Below are 21754 nucleotides of genomic sequence, written 5' to 3' on the forward strand. Positions count from 1 at the left end.
TATATCTATGTGATTTGGTGAGATGTCAATTTACAGTAGATTCTTAAAATCCTAAAGGAGTCAGTGTCCTCAATCCATGTGTAAATTAGGAGAGTGCTCAGGCTATACTGTTTGTGATTGTCTCAGTTCATCTGAAAGCACCTTTTGGGCAGGTAGTGCTGTCTGCATTTTCCAGGTGGGAAAATTGAGGTACCTGTGACTCCTGTAGCTCATGCAAGGTCACACTCAAGGGTTCTTTCCCACTAAAAACTAACCTGGGAGTCAAAGGACATGGTTTTTATCCTCTTGCCTGCTATGAGGCCTTGGTTGGGTAGCTTGGCTTGTTTGGACTTCAGTTCCTTTATCTGTAAGATGAGCGGAGGTGGACTAATTGTCTCTGAGCAGCTATTTAGCTCAGATGGCTGAGGACTCTAGCAGCTGCATGCTTAGACATGTAGAACTCCCTGTGTCAGCAGGCTCCAAAGTCCTCCTGGTTTAGGGAAGGTATAAGGACCAATGAGACCTAAAACAGCATAGTTCATCTCTGCAGACCCTGGGAGGGAGGGATAGAGGGAGCAGTGTGCATCATAAGGCAGAGGCAGTGGAGTTAGGTATGAAACTCCCAGGATTTTGGAGCCTTAATTCTCAATGCCATCAGTTCAGCAATCCAGTGTTTCATTTTGAGAACATGATTCTAGGGGTTTACTTCTGTGAGGTCAAAACAGTGAGATTTATCCCTGTACCCCATTCCCAGTAGCACTGGAAGACTTTCAGAAGCTTGTAGAGGAAATAGTATCCTTCATGGAATCTTAGACTCTTGAAGTGCCCTTTAAAGGTTGCCTAACCCTTGCTACTCAAAGTGTCTTTTTTGGCCCAGCAGCGTCAGCATCAGCTGGGTTCCTGTTAGAAATGCAGAATCTCAGGCCCCGCCCTAGACCTACTGTACCAGAATCAGCATTAACAAGATCCGCACATGATTCTCCTGCACATTAAAATTTGAGAAGCACTAGTCCCAGCCCCGCACTTGATTCTTCTCCTTCACATCCTGATGAACACTCAATCTTTCTATTCCTGGCCACTTCTAATATCTTCTTCCAAATGGTTTTATTTCATCCTAGCAGCAACCCAACTTTTGGAATTTCTTCTCTGTCTGAGGCCCCTCAACCATTCAGTAACGTCTACCATTGGCCCTTAGTGTAGCCTTAGGACTTCATGGAACAAAATAACTTCTCCCATGTCCTCCAGGGCTTCTTATCTCCTAGTCCTCATAGTTTCTAATCTTCCCCGACCAGGATACATTCGTGAATATCCCAGCATGTTTCAAGCTCACCAGGGCCAGGCAGGTAACAAAAATGAGAGATGGGAGGCAGGTGAAATGCAATAAGGAATGGTAGGGACTGTGGCAAACTGGGAGACGTGCCCCATCCACACAGCCCAGCTGATGAGCTGAGGGAAGTCAGCCCAGTACTGGCATGTCTTTTAGGTTTTCAAGAGAAGCCAAAAATCTTGATAAAACAATATGAAATCTCCCCATTTTCACACTAGAATTAAGAAAACCAAACCAAAACGAAAAGCACCTTGAAAGCCACCAGGTTGTTTGCCAGTGACCACATTTGGCCCACGGGCCTCAGGGTTTTGCAGCCTTCTATGATAATTATCTGCTCAACTTCATGTGACAACACAGATCAGGTAGGATTATCATCTGCTTCATTGTAGACCAGCGGTTCTCAAACCTCAGCATGTATCAGAATCTCTTCGAGGGCTTGCTAAAACGTGGATTGCTGGGCCCCATCCCCAGAGCTTCTGCTTCTAGAGGTCTAGGGTAAGACCCTGGGAATTTGCATTTCTGGCAAGTTCCCAGGTGGCACCCATCCTGTCCCCTTCAGATACAACACTTTGAGCACCATGGCTTTAGTTTTGTGCCTTCCATTAAAAGATCCTCAGTTTGCAGAGCCTCTAGTCCCACCAGGGCTGAAGAAATCAACCAAAGTTTCCAATCTGTGGGCAGCAGAAGAGGAAAAAGAGATTGGGAGGGAGGGCTGAAGAAAGGAGAGCTAACTAGCCCCTAACTGATCAACCTTGACATCACAGAAGCAGAATATTACCTTGGGCAGGTTCCTGGCCTACCCCAAGGCTTGGTTTCTCTGTCTGTGGTATAGGGAAGTGGTCCTAGCTCAGCTTCCAGATATATTTGTTTGCTTGTGTAGGAAATTTGATATCTATTTATTTTTAGCAGAAGAACTGTCTTCAAATGAAATCCCACATGGAACCCCAGTACATAAAACAGATGTGTTGTTGCTCTGATTGAAGAGCAGGCAGAGCAAGCCCCTACTCTCAGCCTTCCTCTTCCCAAGGCAGTGCCGGGGTCCCCTCCTGTAGAACTGTATCCTGAACTGATTAGATGATTCCATAAGGACCTTCCAGCTCAGCTTCTGTGATTTCTAAGAATGCTGAGAACTGTTGAAAACATGCGGCCTTAGTTTTTGTAGTTTTTTTTCCCCCTCTCTAACCAAGACATCTAGCACACCAACTTTCAGAATTATCTTCTTGCAATTCAGAGAGGTCTATAGGAGAGAGAATACAAAGGATTGTTATTATTACTAGAGCTGTTATAAAGAAGTTGAGCCATTGTGGAAAACCTGCTAACACAGGCATCAACCAGAGGCTTAATAAACAAGCGCAGGGACGATTTTATTCAGGGGGCTTCTTGTTAGCACTAATGTCCAGCACACCACACATCAGGGCCTTTGAAGTTAATTATATAGGAAATAGCACTGTTGGATTCTGCCTGCCACAGTGGCAAGAACAAGTCTGCAAGATTTGTAATGGGCAAGGTGTTTCAGAAAGTATTTACATGAACATGGAAGATATGTAAGTAGCTGTGTGGTGCAGCATTACCTGGGGAAGGCTCTGGGCCTGGAGGCCTTTGACTTGACTGTTGGCTTGAGAAAGTATCAGGTTCCTTCTGCTGACCCCAGTCACTGGAATGCAGCCTCCTTTAATTAGGGAAACTGCTTCCTAATGGGCGCATGAGGGTGGGCTCACCTCCCCAGGTAAATGATAAATGCTGTCAAAGCCCAGCCCCTGGGGGCTGCTCTCTTGGGGCTGATATATATATATATATATATTTTTTTTCCTTTCAGCCATTCAATTGCTTGTTCATACATTCCATGCCCATTTGCCACATGTTTACTCTCTTTGGGTCCGGGCCCTCAAGACCATACAGATGTCCAAGACCTGCCATCTGCTCTTGCTTGCGGCACTCCTTCTCCTTGGGCCACACACAGCTTTGCCGTTCTTTACCCAAACATCACAAGTCAGTGCCCAGGATGTTTATCTTGCCTGCGTCTCCTGTCGACCTGTCTGAGGCCCAGCCCAAATGCACTCAGGTCCATGAAACATTCTCCATTTCTCCCCAGTGGAACTGAACTCATGTAGTGCATTCTCTGAGCCCCTACCCTATCCAAGCCACATGCAACTGTTGAGCACTTGAAATGGGTCTGAATCGGGATGAACACAAGTGTAAAATACACACTGGATTTCAAAGGCAGTACAAAAAAAAGAATGTAGGTCGGACATGGTGGCTCATGCCTGTAATCCCAGCATTTTGGGAGGCTGAGGTGGGAGTACAGCTTGAGCCCAGGAGTTCAAGACCAACCTGGGTAACATAGGGTGACCCCCATCACTACAAAAAATAATTTCCTGGTATGGTAGCACGTACCTGTAGTCCCAGCTACTCAGAGGTTGAGGATGAAGAATCGTTTGAGCCCTGGAGTTCGAGGCTGCAGTGAGCCATCGTGGTGCCACTGTACTCTAGCCTGGCCAACAGAGTGAGACCTTATCTCCCATTCCCCATCCCCCTAAAAAAAAGAATGTAAAATACCTTAATCAGTGTATTACATTGATTGCATGTTGAAGTGGTAATATTTTAGGTAGAGTACATTGTTAAAACAACTTCACCTACTTTTTAAAATGTGGATACTAAAAAATTTCAGGTTACACATGTGGCTCACGTTATATTTCTGTTGGGTGGCACCACGCTGCGCACTTTCTCCCTTGGGTGAAAAGAGTGTGTTCATCTTTTTTCTCCACCACCGATTTGTGAGTTCCTGAAAGGTAGACACTGCGTTCATGACATCTTGCTGACCTTTGCAAACCTAGCTGGCACATGGCAAGGCACCAACAAAGGTATGCTGAGGGAGTGGATAAAGGAACCCAGGATGACAGGCATTTGGTCAATACAAAGCTCCCTTAGGCAGTGTAACTCCTGGGCCTGTGTTACTGATTTGCCCTTTTCTATTTTTCATAGTTTTTGTCTTTTTTTAAGGGCTCACACAGTCGACAAAAGAAAACATTTTTCTTGGGAGATGGGCAGAAGCTGAAGGACTGGCATGACAAGGAGGCCATCCGGAGGGACGCTCAGCGCGTAGGTACGGAGGGCAGGATTGGCCATGGGTGGGCTCTGTGAAGGGCACATGCACATATGCTTTTGTGTGTGTGTGTGTGTGTGTGTGTGTGTGTGTTTAGCAGGGGTGTCTGGACCTCCTGTTGGCTCCCTCCCTGTCAGCCACCATCCCTTCCCCTGATTCCCAGATGCCCCTCTTCACCGGTTAGCTGACCCCTTTCTCCACTCCCATCACCAGATCTGCTGCCTGCAAGAATTTGCCTGCCACCTTTACTGGGTGATAGAAAATGTGTCCCTTATAAAGGATATTTTCTATTTTATTTTTATAGGATAGAAATGTCTCTCCCTTATGAGATTACAACTAAAACAAGGAGCAGTAATAATAAGAGCCAGCATTTATTGAACACCTATGGTGAGGAAGATCCATGCTCTGTACTTGGAAATTTCCTCTGTGAAACCTCAGATCAACCTTTATGGCCCATTTAATAAGAAGGGGCCTGTGGCGCTAAGAGGGGTGGTAATCTGCCCACTGTTGCACAGAAAGAAAGAGGCAAACTTGGAATTTGAACCCGGGTCTGGAGGGAGGACAGAGTTGATTCCTACCTAACACTGCAGCCATGAGACTGAGTCAACTTAGAGGGCTTCAGCTAAAGTTTTCTTTGGCTAATTAGTCTTGGGAGCAGTTCCGTTTACACTGGTGAGTTGGGAAGGGTTGGGGTAAGGTGGTACAGAAATTATATGGAGAATCAACTCTAGGGAGCCTGGACTAAGGAGTCAGGAGAGCAGCTCTGATGCCACTTACAGCCATCTAATCAGTAGATAAAGTCCATACTCCCAGAGCCTCAGTTTTTCCATCTGTCCGTGGGACTCATGCCTCATGCTTCCTGCTTTGACAACCTCAGGATGTTATTGTGAGGGTGCCAAATAAAGCAATGAGTATGTAGTAGCTTTGCAATACTAGAAAGCACTGTAGAAATCTAAGGGATTGGTATTAATATTTTATTCATTTTTATCTCTGTTAAAGCTTCCCACCACTATTGATTTTTTAAAGTTACATGATGACAAAACCAGCTTACCACAAGGCTCTGAATAGAGCTGGTGCAATAACTTAACTGATGATAAGAGAAATCTAGAGATGCCAGAAAATGAGAAGGGGGAATGGGCGCTGCTCTTTTTTTTTTTTTTTTTTTTTTTTTTGAGATGGAGTCTCACTCTGTCACCCAAGCTGGAATTCAGTGGTGCAATCTTTGCTTACTGCAACCTCTACCTCCCAGGTTCAAATGATTCTCCTGCCTCAGCCTCCCAAGTAGCTGGGATTACAGACCTGTGCCACCACGCCAGGCTAATTTTTGTATTTTTAGTGGAGTTGGGGTTTCACTATGTTGGCCAGGCTGGTCTCGAACTCCTGGCCTCAAGTGATCTGCCCACCTCGGCCTTCCAAAGTGCTGGGATTACAGGTATGAGCCACAATGCCCAGCCGGTGCTGCTTAAATTAAGAAAGAAAACATTTGGGAAGAGCTGATTTGCCAGACATACTAGAATTATTAACATTGGGTTAACCAGCAAGACAAGAGTAACGAGCGGTGGAGACATTAAGAATAATAATAACCTGCATCTGTCGAACGCTAACTTTGTGCCAGGCATCTTGCCTGCATTACCTCCTTAATCATCACATCATTCACATTGAACCTTCTCATTCTAATTAATACAAAGGGCAAAATCTTCAGACTCGGAAAGGCTGAAGGCATGTCCAAGATGGCATAGCTGGGGATGGTAGGGCTGGCCTTGGAACTCCACTCCATCTGGCTCCAGAGCCTGAACTGTGCATTGGTCTCCTGTACTACCCTTCTGAAGCTTCCCTCCCTGAGCAAACACTTCTGGTCTCCTGCTTACTGTGTTTGGGTCCCTCATGTTATCTGTCCTGGGGTCTAATCCATGATGTCTTATGAAGCATTACAAGCTGTAGATGACAGAGACCTGTTTCTTGCCTGACTGGATTGGAGTAGTCAGAGCCCTTGGGCTCCACGTCTCAGCTTGCACCTTCCTGGAAATCTGACTTTGTCAATGTTTACTTTGCAGAGTAAATAGGTGTTGCTCAGTCCACAAGCTCCAGAAGGCAAGATGATTTTTAACCCGTTGATTTTATTGCCATTTCTTCAAGATCCTCACCAATGACAGATTCTTAAGCTACTATTGCAGGGGTCGATGTGGACATTCCCACTTACCATATGCACCCTGGGAACCTAGAGAAAAATTTCCTGGAGTATCACACTCCTTCTCCAGATGGGTTGTGCAGAGAAAGGAAAGCTAGCACTTTAACCCACCCAAATCCATGACTCAAAGCCACACTTTTCAGGCACTCCTGATTTAGAGTAGGCAGATCTTAATTTGTTTGCTGGCCTAAAAACAAAAATAAAATCAAAGCATCTTTTATCATTTATGGCAATTTTGATTTACTTATAAAGTTTGCCTTACCTACAGTAATCATCTTTCCTCGTGTTTATGAGGTGTTTTATAGTTTACAAAAAGCTTTCAAATAGGCAACTCTCATTTGACTCTTCCAAGTGTGCTGTGGGTATCAGAGGAGGAAGCTTTAGCTCTGAGAGCTGGTGGGACTTGACCCAAGATTGATCAGCTCACAGATGGTGGACCTAGCTGTCCAGTGACTGGTCTGCGAGGGCAGGGGTCTTTGGAGTTCCTGACGGAGTGAGGGGAGCATGGGTTTTGATTTGATTTGATTTGATAACCTTTCTTAGTCTCAGATTATCTTTCTGTGGAATGAGAGGTCTCATGTCCACCCCGCAGAGCTGCTGTGATTACATGAGAGCAAGATGTGCAAAGTGTCTGAATAAATGCTTGCTCCCCTCCTACTCTTTGTACTTCCCCCTGCAAAAACTGAGCTATGCTCTATATCCAAATCAAGTTTTATCTTGGAGGTTTAATCATATTTTTCATCCTTTTTCCCCACTCCATATACAGTACCCCATACATCATTAGCAACATCAAATTTGCTCTTTGCTTCTAGGAAATGGAGAACAAGGAAGACCTTACCCCATGACCGATGCTGAGAGAGTGGATCAGGCATACCGAGAAAATGGATTTAACATCTACGTCAGTGATAAAATCTCCTTGAATCGCTCTCTCCCAGATATCCGGCACCCAAAGTGAGTGTAACAGCTCTCAAATTCTGAGATCTAAGGATGTTTCCCTGGCTGTTGTTGAGAATTAATTAAGGAAGCAGGTACATGGAGCCCTGCTGACGGAGACACCCTCCTCTTACACAGGCATTTGTGCAAAGGTTCATGGTGTTGAGGGGTAGGAGATAATACTGTCTCTCCAGATGAGCCAGCCTCCTTCCTCTTTTCAGGAGGTGGAACTATGTAGCCTCTGCATTTCCCCTTTTGCTCTGGGCTGAAGGGAAGTTCAGACCCCAGTGTAGACGACAAGTTGTCATGCAGTTTTTAACTTTCATTCTGTTCACTTTCTGTGTGATGTTTTTCTTTTTAAAAAAAATCTTTATATATATTTGTATCTTTGTTATAAACCATCTCTAATCACATTGAGAGCAGACATATCAGAATGATTATAAAGATGACAACAATGGCAGCTAACATTCTTTGAACCGGTACTATGTGCCAAACGCTTTATTTGTATCATCTCAGATTGCTGTGAGGTAGGTCCTGTAATGATGCTGATTTTACAGTGAGAAAACTGGGGCTTAAAGGAGGGTCATAACTCACTTAAGGCTATAAGTTGATTAACAGAATAAGACAGGCCTTAGACTCCGGTTCAATCAAAAACTATACTCTGGACCTTAAGCTATCCTGCCTCCCTGTACATTTTCAATAAGGGTCATTGTGGTGATGATGGTGATTTTCTGGTAGAGCCGTTCTTAAATTTGAGGTGCGTTAGAATCACTTGGAGGGTTGTTAGACACAGGATATTGAGGCCTCAAAGCTGTTGATTCAGTAGGTCTGGATGGGGGCCCAAGAACTTGCATTTCAAATAGGCTCCCTGGGGATGCTGGCGCTGCTTATCTTGGGACCACACTTTGAGAATCACTGCAAGTAGATTTCAGAATTGCTTCTACATGAAGGCAGTACTGAGTAGCACTGGAATATAAGTTTTGCTCAGTGACTAACAAAATAGAGCCCAGGAAAAGATAATAAAAGCTAACATTTATTAGTTGCTTACTGTATGCCAGGCATTTTTCTAAGCCAGTGGTTCTCAAAGTGTGGTTCCCAGACCAGCAATATCAGCATCACCTAGGAATTTGGTAGACCTGCAGATTCTTGGGCCCCAGCCCAGATTTACCAAATCAAAGCTATGGGGAAGGGTCCAGCAATCAGTGTTTTAACAAGGCCTCCAGGAGATTCTGATGCATGCTTGCATTTGAGAACCACTGTTTCAGGTATTTTAAGTATATTAACTCAGTCAAATCTTCTAAAATCCCTGTGAGGTTATTATAACCATTTCATAGATGAGGAATTGAGGCACAAAAAGATTAAGTAATTTGCATAGGATGACATAGCTGAAAAGAGATGGAGCCAGAATTTGAACCCAGGGAGTCTGGCTCTAGAATCTGTGGTTTTAATCACTGAACCATAAAAGTCTTTCCACCTATAAGATCTCAATCAGTAGAATGCAGTGCTAAAGACTTCATCTTGGTAACATGTTTGGCAGCTTACAAAATGCCTTCATTCCCATAACCTCCTTTAGTTCTTACAACAATACTTTGAGGTTGGCATTACCATGATCATCTCTACTTTGTAGATGTATAAGATGTGCTGTCACCTAGGATTGGGCCCTTTTCCCAAAGATGCCTTACAGCGAGGGAACAGAGCAGGGGCCTCACTGTGCTTTCCCACGGGCTTTGCCATTTGTTTCGTGGTTTTCACTGTCAAATCCCAGATTTTTTTTTTTTTTTTTTGAGACAGGGTCTCGCTCTATCACCCAGGCTGGAGTGCAGTGGCACGATCTCAGCTCACTGCAACCTCTGCCTCCTGAGCTCAAGCAATCCTCCCACCTCAGCCTCCCGTGTAGCTGGGACCACAAGTGTGTGCCACCACTGCTGGCGAATTTTTTGTATTTTTGGTAGAGACAGGATCTCGCTATGTTGCCTAGGCTGGTTTTGAACTCCTGGACTCAAGTGATCTTTCTGCCTCAGCCTCCCAAAGTGTCGGGATTGCAGATGTGAGCCACCGTGCCTGGCCAAGCCCTAGATTTTTTCATATAAGTCTAGACTGTTTGTAGTTCAGCTATGACAGATGTTACTGGATTTGGAACTGTAACCTGACTCTGAGGGTCAAAAACTCAATGTATGTGTTTAGCTCCTTGCAGAGTTCCGAATTCTGCACTAATTTCATCTTTCTGAATCTAGGAAAGAAGTTCACCGGGGGAGTTCATTCATTGTTCTCTCACCGCAGCTGCTGTTCTTGTGGTACTGTGGGTTCTCAACCCTGGCTGCACCTGGATGGTTTTTTAAACTACAGAGGCCAGGACCCCACCCCAGACCACTGAAATCTGAATCTTTGAGGTTGTTACCTGGATCTCAGTATTTTCTAAGATCTCCAAAAGCAATTCTTACGTATAATAAGGGTTGAGAATCACTGGTGTGCAATGAAGAATATTTCTGCAGTGAGAGAGAGAGACAGGCTGGGTGTGGTCACAGCTTTCTTCCATTCTTTCATCTATTCATAGTAAATATGTAGGTCTTCTATGTGCCAAGCCCTGTGCTTGACACTAGGATCACAAGGATAAATGAATCATTAATGTTGCCTCAAAGGAACTCCCACTCTTGTACAAGGGGTGGGGATGGATGACATGAGCTGGGCATTACACCATAGTTGAGAAGATCAATAATAGGGTTGGGCACAGGGTGCTTTGTGACCACAGAGGATACCCCTGACCCTGTGTCTGCAGTTTAAGAGCTAGGAAGGCCTTCCGAAGGGGTGCTATCTACAGCCTCTGAAAGGAACAACTAGGGCTAGCCAGGGGACGGGGATGAGCAAGAGCATTGTGGGTAGAGAGAGTGGCCTGGCCAGAGGCCTCCAGGCAAGACAGCACATGTTCTCTGGCTTAGGACTTAGGAAGTGGAGCCAGAATGAGGACCTAGCCCCTTTGCCTCCCATTGTAGTGCTCTTTCCTGACAGTCCAGAAAAAGAAAACTCTTTTTCATCGAAGAGTCCTGGGATCCACAGATGTGTCCCTCAATAGAATTCAGGGGAGTCTGTGAAGTTGGATGAGAAAAACGTTGAATTTTTTTTAAAAATTAACCTTTATCTGAAATTTCGTGTTCCCTTCAGTTGTGAATGTAGGCAACAAAGCCCTGTGATGTCCCCCAAGGAAAGCATTTGCTTTCACATCACTTACAGACCTCTTGAATCCCATGGACACTCATCACTACTTTGAAATGGAGGTAGTTTTTAGAACTACCACTGATCTTTTTTTTCTAGATATTTACTTTTTAATTTTAATTATCATGGCTATATAATGATTGTATATATTTATGAGATACATGTGATGTTTTGGTATGGGCATACAATATGTAATGATCAAGTCAAGGTAATTGGGAAATCCATCACCTCAATAATTTATCATTTCTTTTACCACTAGATCTTGTTGCTTCCTTTTTTTTTTTTTTTTTTTTTTGAGACAGGGTCTTGCTATGTTGCCTAGGCTGGTCTCAAACTCCTAGGCTCAAGTGATCCTCTTGCCTCAGCCTCCTGAGGAGCTGAGATTACAGGCAAAACCTCATCACATTTGGCTTTGAATAAATTTTGATAACTATATTTCAGTCTAATTGGTTTTCTTTAAAATCTGGTACATTTTATGTATTATGAGCATTGCTCTGAGAAGTGTCCACAGGCTCCCCCAGCCTGGCAGATGGACCTCTGGCATCAATAAGCTGTGGAACTCCTGTTCCAGGTGGGTGGGAGTGGAGCTAAGGAGGCCTTAGGTACCTCTGTCACCAGCCCACCCACCCAGCCAGCCAGCCAGCCAGCATCCAAGTTACTAACTGCAAAAGATGTCACTACTGCCAGCGCTCCTGACACCCCCCTTTTTTGGAGTCACCAAGTGTGGAAGCTGACTTTTCAGAAATGAGTTGACAGATGTCTCGAAGAGATTTCCTTTTTTTCCAGAGGGGAATCTTTCCTGCAGTTTGACAGCAGAAATGTGTGAGTAAATTAGAGCAGTTGAGCCGCTCACTCCATTCAGTTTCTTTTAGCTTAAACAACTTCTCCAGCAGGAGCTGAGGTTTATGTTTGCCTTTTGTTCCTTCAAACTGAATTTTGGCAACAGCATGTCAAGAACAAGATTGAGGGGCTGTTTGTTTGTACCAGCTGCCTTTGCTTCCACCAGAAGCTGCACTGGGGACTGCGTAGCCAGAGAACGGAAGCGAGGCAGTTTGGCCCAGACTCACTGGACCTGCAAATGGGAGTCAGCCAGCTGGCTCTGAGTGGGCCTGCCCTCTGCACCTCCTGCCAAGTGAGCGTGAACAGTGGCTGGCTGGTGGGCTGGCCCACTTTCTCTACTCCCTGGGAGCCCTGCTAGGCTGCTTGGCAACTGAACGTGGAGGCCCCTTCAGAGCTCAGGGCTGATGGCACAACAGAGACCCAACTGCTAAAGTGCCTGGGATCTGCAGTTTCCTGTGCAAACCCCATGTTAGGTGGTCAGTTTCTCCTATGCAAAGATTATCCATAGATATCCAGGATATCCAAAGATATCCTGACCTGCTTTCTCCATTCCATAGTTTTAGCTTCACAATGAATGAACCTGTGTTGCAACAAAAGGCCCAAGTCTACCAGATCCCTACTTCCATGTTCCTTTTTGCTTTGTCCTTTTTGTTAAATTAACACAGTTAATTTATGACATATACTAAATGTCCTCAAAAGAACTTATAAGCTCATATTACTATAATAGTCCAGTATTATATTGAGTACCTTTACATCCCTAACAGGCTACAAAGTGTAACAGAAGCAAGAAGGAAGGGAGTTATCACCTATTACCTTTGACAAACATGTATTAAAAAATGACAACTTGCCAACACAGGAAGTTTAAGTCAACCACATTTACTGTAGTAATAATATAATAGTGCCCCAATTGGAACATACACATAGGTATAAAATCACATTTGGGCCAAGATGAAGTAAGATAAGTTTTCCCTTCTGCCTAAACAACACCCCCCCCCCCCAAAAAAAAGGCCAGGCAAAATACATGAAACACTGGTTTTTAAGACACTGGACATCAGGCAGTGAAGAACAATAATTTCTAAGAAATTGAAACAAATGAGGTGAGCCCTATAGTTGCCCCAGCTTATTGCCTTTGGAGAATTTCCAGGCCATGGTACAGGGAGGGCAAGCCCAGATAGTGCCCAGAAGACTTACTGAGTTGAGGAAGTGGAGCTGAGAGTCCAAGGAGATCAAGAAGGCTAGAGTTCAGAGGACACAGTACTGGAGACAGGAGAGCTGTGCAAAGAGAGACCTACAGAGATCTACAGAGTCCTCTCAAACACTCAGTGGATTATTGATCAGCACATGCCGTGAGGAAGCTATCTGAGGTTGGGAATGGAATCACCCTAAAGGGCTATAGGGAACAGTGCATAGTGCTCACTCAGGGCCAAAAATAGTTCCTCTTCCCACCACCCAGACTGGAAAACCTTCTAATTCATAACTCATGGGGAATCAGGTAGAGTACTTAGAAGAGTTTTGCCTTAGTGGCATCTAATCAGCCCTAGACTAAACAGTGCTCTGGACCAGTCTAAAAATATCATAAGTTATTACCCAAAAGGATCAAACTGTTTCCAAATATATAATGCACCCAGAACAAAGCTTGATAATACTTACCTCAATACATAAATATTCACTACTAAGCAATGTGAAACCCAATCAAAGATTATCAGGCATGCAAAAAAGTAGAGAAACATGACCCACAGTGACAAGTATAATCACTCAATCAACCAACCCAGGGTAGACACAGATATTAGAATTAGCAGAGTTAATTGTAACTGTATTTCATATGTTTAAAAAGTTAGGTAGAGATACGGAAGATATAAGAAGATCCAAATTGAAATTCTAGAAATGAGATCAACAATGTCTAAAATGAGAAATATACTGAATGGGATTAATGGCATAGATATTGCTGGAAAAAAAAGATTAATGAACTTGAAGATGTAGCAAAAGAAACTACTCAAAGTAAAACACAGAAAAAGATTTTAAAAATGGGAAAGAGGTTCAATTACCTGTGGGTCAAGTTTAAAAATTCTAATATTCATGTAATTAGGGTGTGTGTAAGGAAGTAATGGCTGAAAGTCTTCCAAATTGGATAACAACTGTAATACCACATCCAAGAAACTCAGTGAAACACAAGCTCAAGAAATACAAAGAAAATGACATCAAGGCATGTTATAATCAAATTACTAAAAACCAGTGATGAAGAAAAAAATGTCAAAGCAGCCAGAGAAATAAAGCATGTTATATAGAGAGGAACAATGATAAGAGGAGAATTCTTGTTGTAAACAGTACAAAGAAGAATATGGTGTAGCAACATCTTTAAAGTATGGAAATGTCAGTAAACTATGGTTAGTAAGAAAAAAATAAGGTATGGAAAGAGAAAACTCTGTCAACTTAGAATTCTGTACCCAGTGAAAATATCTTTTTTTAAAAAAGATACTAGCTACAAATAGAGATCTTTATTTACAAAATATGAAGATCACTAGAAACAGTAGCTTTGTGGGTAAATATATGCTATTTGTCTTATTGTTTAAATCTTTTAAAAGATAATTGACTGTGTAACCAAGAATAATAACATTACTGGTTTTAAAACACGTGTAAAATAAAATGTGTGCCAACATAAAGATTGAAGGGGAGAAATGGTAATCTGGTATTGTAAGGTTCTCATAGTACGTATGAAGTATACAATATCATCTGAAGGTAGACTGATGAGTTAAAAACATACTATAAACCCTAAAGCAAGCACTAAAATAACAAAACAGAATTATAGCTAATAAGCCAACAGAGGAGATAGAATGAAATCATAAAAAGTAATCCAAAATATGGCAGAAAAAGCAAGGAAGGGAATCAAAATCACAAAGGAGAAATAGAACTGGGTGCAGTGGCTTGCACCTGTGATCCTAGCTACTCAGCAGGCTGAGGCAAGAGGATCGCTTGAGCCTAGGAGTTTAAGATCAACCTGGGCAAGTCCCCATTTCTAAAATTAAAAAAAAAAAAAATATTAGCCAGGCATAGTGGCATATGTTTGTAGTCCCAGCTACTTGGGAGGCTAAGGTGGGAGAATCACTTGAGCCCAGAAGTTTGAGGCTGCAGTAAGCTATGATCGTGCTACTGCACTCCAGCCTTAGTGACAGAGCAAGACCTCATCTGTAAAAAAAAAGAAGAAATAGAAACTACCAAAATGATGGACTTTAACCTGACCATATCAATAATCACATTAAATGTAAATGCTCTAATTATTCTGGTTAAAAGGTGGAGATTGTCAGATTGGATAAGAAAACAAGATTCAAATACATGCTCCTTGCAAAAAACACACTTTAAATGTAGAGATACAAATAAGTTAAATGTAAAAGACAGAAAAGATATACCATGCTAACACCAGTCAAAAGAAAGCTGCAGAGGCAATATTAATATCAGTCAAAATAGATTTCAGAGCAAAGAATATTACCAGGAGTAAAGAAAGTTATTTCATAATAAAGAAGTAATTCATAAGGAAGACATAGCAATCCTAAATGTTTATGTACTTAATCAGTGAGCTTCAAAATACATGAAGCAAAAACTGATAGAACTATAAGGAGAGGCCGGGCACAGTGGCTCTCACCTGTAATCTTAGCACTTTGGGAGGCCAAGGAGGGCGGATCACCTGAGGTCAGGAGTTCCAGACCAGCCTGACCAACATGGTGAAACCCTGTCTCTACTAAAAATACAAAAATTAGCCAGGCATGGTGGCACGTGCCTGTAATCCCAACTACTCAGGAAGGTGAGGCAGGAGAATCACTGGAACCTGGGAGGCAGAAGCTGCAGTGAACCGAGATTGCACCACTGTACTCCAGCCTGGGCGACAGAGCGAGACTCCATCTCAAAAAACAACAACAATAACAAACTATAAGGAGAAATAAAAAAAGCCACAATTATGAGATTATGAGATTTCAACACCTCTCTCTCAATAATTGGTAATACAGATAGACAGAAAATCAGCAAGGATATAGTAGACTCTCACAGCACTGTCAACCAATATGACCTAATTGACATTTCTAGAACACTCCAACCAATAAGAGCAGAATACACATTCTTTTCAAGTGGATATGAAACATTTACCAAGATAGATTATATTTTGGGCCAGAAAAAAAGTCCTCATAAATTTAAAAGGATTCAAGTGATACAAAGTATCACTCTAACCACAATGAAATTAAACTTAGAAATCAATAACAAAATAATCCTTTTAAACTTTCCAAAAGATTAGAAAGTATATTACTTACATATAAATAACAGATGGGTCAAAAAAGAAATCAAAAACAAAATTAGAAAGTATTATTAACTGAATGATAATGAAAACACAATATATCAGAATTTGTGGAATGTCACTAAACTACTACATAAGGGGAAATTTGTAGCATTAATGCCTATGTTAGAAAAAAAGAATGGTCTAAAATTGATGACATCAACTTCCACTTTCAGAAACTAGAAAAAGAAGAGCAAATTAATCACAATAAACCGAAGAAAGGATGTGAAAAAGGGCAAAGCAGAGATCAATGAAACAGAAAATCAAGGAAACCAAAAGCTGGTCAAAAAACAACAACAACAACAAAAAAAAACTATAAGGAGAAATTTAAAAAGCCACAATTATGAAATTATGAGATTTCAACACCTCTCTCTCAATAACTGGTAATACAGATAGACAGAAAATCAGCAAGGATATAGTAGACTCTCACAGCACTGTCAACCAATATAACCTAATTGATATTTATAGAACACTCCACCAATAAGAGCAGAATACACATTATTTTCAAGTGGATATGAAACATTTACCACTTTGAAATGGTCAATTAAATTGATTAACATCTAACCAGCTACAAAAAGAGAAAAAGAAGACAAAAATTACCAATATCAGGAATGAGAGATGACATAACTATAGATTCTATAACTATTAAGAGAATAATAAAGGAATATTCTGAACAACTTTGTGCCAAAACATCTAACAGCTTAGCTGAAATGACAGATTCTTTGAAAGACACAAACTGCCAAAACTCAGTTAAGGAGAAATGGTCAACCTGAATAGTCCTATATCTATTGAAGAGATTGACAGTGTAGTTAAGTACCTTCCCATAAAGAAAACTTTAGGCCCAGATGGCTTCACTGATGAATTATTTCAACAATTTAAGAAATAATTCTGGCCAGGTGTGGTGGTTCACGCCTGTAATCCCAGCTTTGTAATCCCACTTTGGGAGGCCAAGGCGGGGCAGATCACGAGGTCAGGAGATCGAGACCATCCTGGCTAACAGGGTGAAACCCCGTCTCTACTAAAAACACAAAAAATTAGCCGGGCATGGTGGCAGGCGCCTGTAGTCCCAGCTACTCGGGAGGCTGAGGCAGGAGAATGGCGTGAACCCAGGAGGTGGAGCTTGCAGTGAGTCGAGATCGCACCACTGCACTCCAGCCTGGGCAACAGAGTGAGACTCCATCTCAAGAAAAAAAAAAAGAAAAGAAATAATTCTATACAAATTTTTCCCCAAAATTAAAGAGGACGGGGTACTTTCCAACTCATTGTAAAACCAGCATTATCCTGATACCAAAATCAGACAAAGATATTACAAAAAAAGAATATTACAGACCAATATCCCTCATGAATGGGTTGGGCAGGTGGTATCATCGTCATTATTCACTTTTCTTCAGGTCAGCAACTAGAAGATCAAAGGATAAAGAGGTGTGCCAAAGTCACACAGGTACACCCTGAGCAGGGTTGTATGTTTAGTGAAAAATAATAACAGTAAAGTATGAAAAGAAAAACCTGTCAACCTAGAATTCTATACCCAGTGAAAATATCTTCCAAAAAAAAAAGATACCAGATAGAAATAGAGATCTTTATTCTTTGTGAATAAAGAATATCTTTTTTTTTATTATTTCTATCTGGTATCTTTATTCACAAAGAATAAAGATCACTGCAAATAGTAGCCACGTGGGTAAATATATGCTATTTTTCTTATTGTTTAAATCTTTTAAAAGATAATTGTGGGGTAGAATGCAGTTGGAAAGGGATTTGTTACCATGGTTTGCCAACCATTGCAGCATTCAAAACACCCTGATAAAATGGTGGGGAATCAGAAGGAGGGAGTGGACTATGAGGGAATAGCATCCTGGGCCTAGCAGAGCTGGTGGCTGAGGTCCTATTCAGGGACCACCCACTTGCCCCCATAATAATGTGGCCTTGGTGATGCTGAGTTTGGCTTGAGGAGTGGAAAACTTGATGTTCATAAATATTCCCATAGCAGAAAGGAAGTCTTCTCGAATAGTGATGTAAGCCTGGGGCAAGAAAGGGCAGGGATGTAACAAGAATTGAGCTTTCCTGCCCCACGTGGCATCACCAGCTGTGCATCCCTGTCGGAGACCCTGAGAACTAGGAGAAGCTGTTGGCAGAGCTGCTGCCTGTGCTCTCGGGCTCCTGCTTTGCATGCCCACCCAACTGACGTATCCAGAGCTAACTAAATCAGGAACTTTATCTACGGTAACTGTGTTTGTTATGGGCTCCTTTCTACCCTTCCACCTCCAGTCTGCAGCTCATCTGAAATGCAGCCAGCCCTTACTCAGGCTTATCATGCTAAAATGATCAAGAGATAGTCCCTGTCTTGAAGAGATTTCAAGCATATTAGTCACTTAAAACTGTTTCTGAAAGCCATTTATTCATTTAGCAAATATCTATTGAGTGTCTATTTTGTGTGCTTACTGTATGGCCTAGGTCCTAGGGAATCAGCAATGAGCAAATAGTCAAAATCTCCTTCCCTCCTAGAGCTTACATTCCACTGGGGGTAGGGGTGGGAGAGTCATAATATAAACAAACAAATAAATGGATTGATTTTTTAGATAGCAATAAGTGATGTGGAGAAAAAAGATTAACAGGATAAACGGTAGAAAAAATAATAAGAATGGGGTAGATTTTATTTCAGGGGTCAGGGAAGTGCTTTCAGATAAGATGGCATATGAACAGAGCTATGAAGTGGTGAGAGGCCTAGTAGGAAAGTTGACCGGGGGAAGAGCACTGCAGGCAGAGGAAACAGCAAATGCAAAGGCCCTGAGACCACTGTGCCTGGCTTGTGGAGGCCAGTGTGGCTGGAGCCTGATGATGCGAATGATGAGAAGTTAGGCTGGAGAGGTGTCTGGGTGGTGGTCGGGTTGTAGCGGGGCTGGAGCTTTTCCCAAAATGACTAAGACGGGATGCCACTGGAAGGTTTTGAACAGAGAGTGACAGGATCTGATTTTCATGTTAAAAGGATCACTTTGGTTGCTATTTTAAGAATAGACTGTAGGCAGCCAAGGGTGGAAGCAGGGAGACTAGTTAGGAGTATGTTAACAGCAAGGCAGGGGAGCGTGAGAGTGAGTCAGTCCACAGTAGGAGTAGTGGAGTAGCCATGGCTGAATTCTAGACATAGTTGGAAGGTGGAGATGGAGGTGCCAGGATTTACTTACAAGAATGTGGATATGAGAATAAGAGAGGAGCCAAGGATAATGCCAAGGTTTTTGGCCAGAGCAGCTGGGGAGATGGAGTTGCCATCTGCAGAAATGGAGATGACTTTGGGAAGAGCAATTTTGGGGAAAATCACGATTTTGATTGCAGACAAGTTTGCGACACTGTTTCACATCCAAATGTCAATGTCAAGTAGGCAGTTGAATAAATGATCTCATTTTTGTTGTGAAAAATGGAAATAGTGACAAGATTTTTTTCTGAGTTGCTGTGTTTTTATTGTGGTTTTAATTAACTCACCTTCCTAGAATATCAGGAAATGCCTGAGGCATAACAGATAGTAAGCCTAAAAATGACCCAAGACCGGGCGTAGTCTGTGGCGTGCAGTGTATTGGAGTTTGTGGTCAGCGTTCAGGTTATGGCGAGAGCAGTGCCCATAACCTTCCACCCTTTTTGTTGGGAATGAATGATGGGAGTCTGCACCCGCCCCCACCCCATGGTGCAGAGTGGCTTGTCAGACCCTCCATAGAATAGAGATAGGCTTCAAAGACTATTTAGTACTTATTAGCAGTTTTTACCCTTTTTATCATGATTCATGTGGTAGAGCAAGCTCGCCTGACACCTTTATAATGGAGTACTTCAGTATAAGATTAGTGCCCCAGAGATACTCAGAGTTCAAGAGCAATGCAGCCTCCCTGTTTTGGTAGGTTGTTAGCGAGGCTGTTGTGGGAGGGGAGGGCCTGTAGATGGAATGGTCTGTAAGCTGGGAAAGGAAAAAATCTAGGTTTTTCTTTTTTTGGACCATTACTGGTTTTTTTTTTTGTTTTTTGTTTTTTGTTTGTTTGTTTGTTTTGTTTTTGAGACAGAGTCTCGCTCTGTCATCCAGGCTGGAGTGCAGGCGTGATCTCGGTTCACTGCATCCTCCACTTCCTGGGTTCAAGCAATTCTCCTGCCTCAGACTCCCAAGTAGCTGGGATTACAGGTGCATACCACCCACCACACCCGGCTAATTTTTGTATTTGCAGCAGAGACAGGGTTTCACCATGTTGGCCAGGCTGGTCTGGAACTCCTGACCTCAGGTAATCCGCCCACCTCAGCCTCCCGAAGTGCTGGGATTACAGGCGTGAGCCACCGTGCCTGGCCGCATCACTGGTTTTTTAGGAGACTTAAATCAGCTCTTCTCCTCTGAAATTAAATGACTCCCTTCTGAACAGTGGTGTTTCCTCCAAGATAACAGTTATTGATCCATTGGACCTAATATTGAGATTTAAAGGTGCTCATATACCTTAAAATAAAATGCAGCCAATAACATTTCTAACATTGACTTCTTTTCTCTAATTTTTAAAAGAGTTCAGTGAATTCAGCCCTGAAGTTGAAATTGTGAAGATAAATAATCTACAGCAAAATGGCTGCCTATCAACTAAAAATTATATGGGCATCTACTCCCTACAATTTATGCTAGATAAAAGCCACTTACATCTATGTGACTGGATGTGTGGCTTGTTTTCTTTTTATTATTTCTGCAAACAGATGCATTTTCTGAGTCTTCTAGAAATGGATGCTGTGTTCTCCATTAATAACAACATGTACCATTTGTCGAGTGCTCCTATTTATTTATCGATGTACCGGGCATTGTGCTGAACACATTGCCAGTTGTATCTTACTTGTTCCTATTCTGAATTGTTGTGCGATGATGATTTATTTCTTTTATACTCAACATTGTCTTCTGGTTTACAAACTGTTACAACTATTTTGTGGTTTAGCCTCTCTGAAATTGTGTCAAATGGGGATCATCACTAGCTCCATTTTACAGATGCACAAACTAAACCTCAGAGAACCTCAGCCCTTTGTTCCAGTTCACACTGCTAGTAGAAGGCAAAGAAGGCTCGACCTAGATCCAAGCCTGTGTTTTTTCTATTGCATCATACACAGACTGAGACCTGAGACCTGAGACCTGAAACCTGTGTCTCACAGAGAATGGAGACTTTTTTTTTTTTTTTTTTAAGACAGATTCTCACTCTCTTGCCCAGGCTGGAGTGCAGTGATGCAATCTCAGCTCACCGCAAATTCTGCCATTCAGGGTGAAGCAATTCTCATGCTCAGCCTCTCGAGTAGCTGGGACTATGGGCACACACCACCACACCAGGCTAATTTTTGTATTTTTAGTAGAGATGGAGTTTCACCATGTTGGCCAGGCTGGTCTCAAACTCCTGGCCTTGAGTTGATCTGCCCACCTTAGCCTCCCAAAGTGCTGAAATTACAGGCATGAGCCACCGTACCCGGTGGAGGGAAACGTTTTTAAATCTGAATCCTCTGTCCATGAAGGTACTTGGACCAGGCCTAGTGAGTGGTATTTGCTATATAAATCCAGCAAACACAACCAGCCGACTCCTCTGCGTGCATCGCATTCACCATGCAGAAGGTAATATGTTCTTGTCCAGGAGCAGATAAATAGCATTCAGCAAAATTGGTTACAGAGATGAGTTTGATTTCTAAGTGGCGTTGGCCTTGAAAGGGTTTAAGCAAAAAGAAAATAATGACTGGAAGATAAGAGTGATTATCAGTTCTCTCCCTTCATTAAGATGGTATCAAGGGCAGTGTGATGATAAGACAAGTAGAACAGCTTAGCTTAGGAGCACTGTTACATAGAAGAGAACATAGTTATTTCTTGATTGGAAGCCT

At 42.4% G+C, this 21754-nt stretch overlaps 1 protein-coding gene across 2 annotated transcripts in view; it reads left to right on the forward strand.

Annotated features, from left to right (window-relative positions):
• GALNT10 (polypeptide N-acetylgalactosaminyltransferase 10) overlaps positions 1–21754 on the forward strand; it is a 310021-nt gene that overhangs the window by 179726 nt on the left and 108541 nt on the right. For both annotated transcript variants that reach the window (XM_063706890.1, XM_055387587.2), the window contains 2 exons: positions 4307–4409; positions 7410–7548. In XM_063706890.1, the coding sequence (XP_063562960.1) occupies positions 4307–4409; positions 7410–7548 (242 nt within the window). The remainder of the gene's footprint in view (positions 1–4306; positions 4410–7409; positions 7549–21754) is intronic.

This window comes from Gorilla gorilla, chromosome 4 (genome assembly GCF_029281585.2).
Source record: "Gorilla gorilla gorilla isolate KB3781 chromosome 4, NHGRI_mGorGor1-v2.1_pri, whole genome shotgun sequence".
NCBI lineage: Eukaryota > Metazoa > Chordata > Mammalia > Primates > Hominidae > Gorilla > Gorilla gorilla.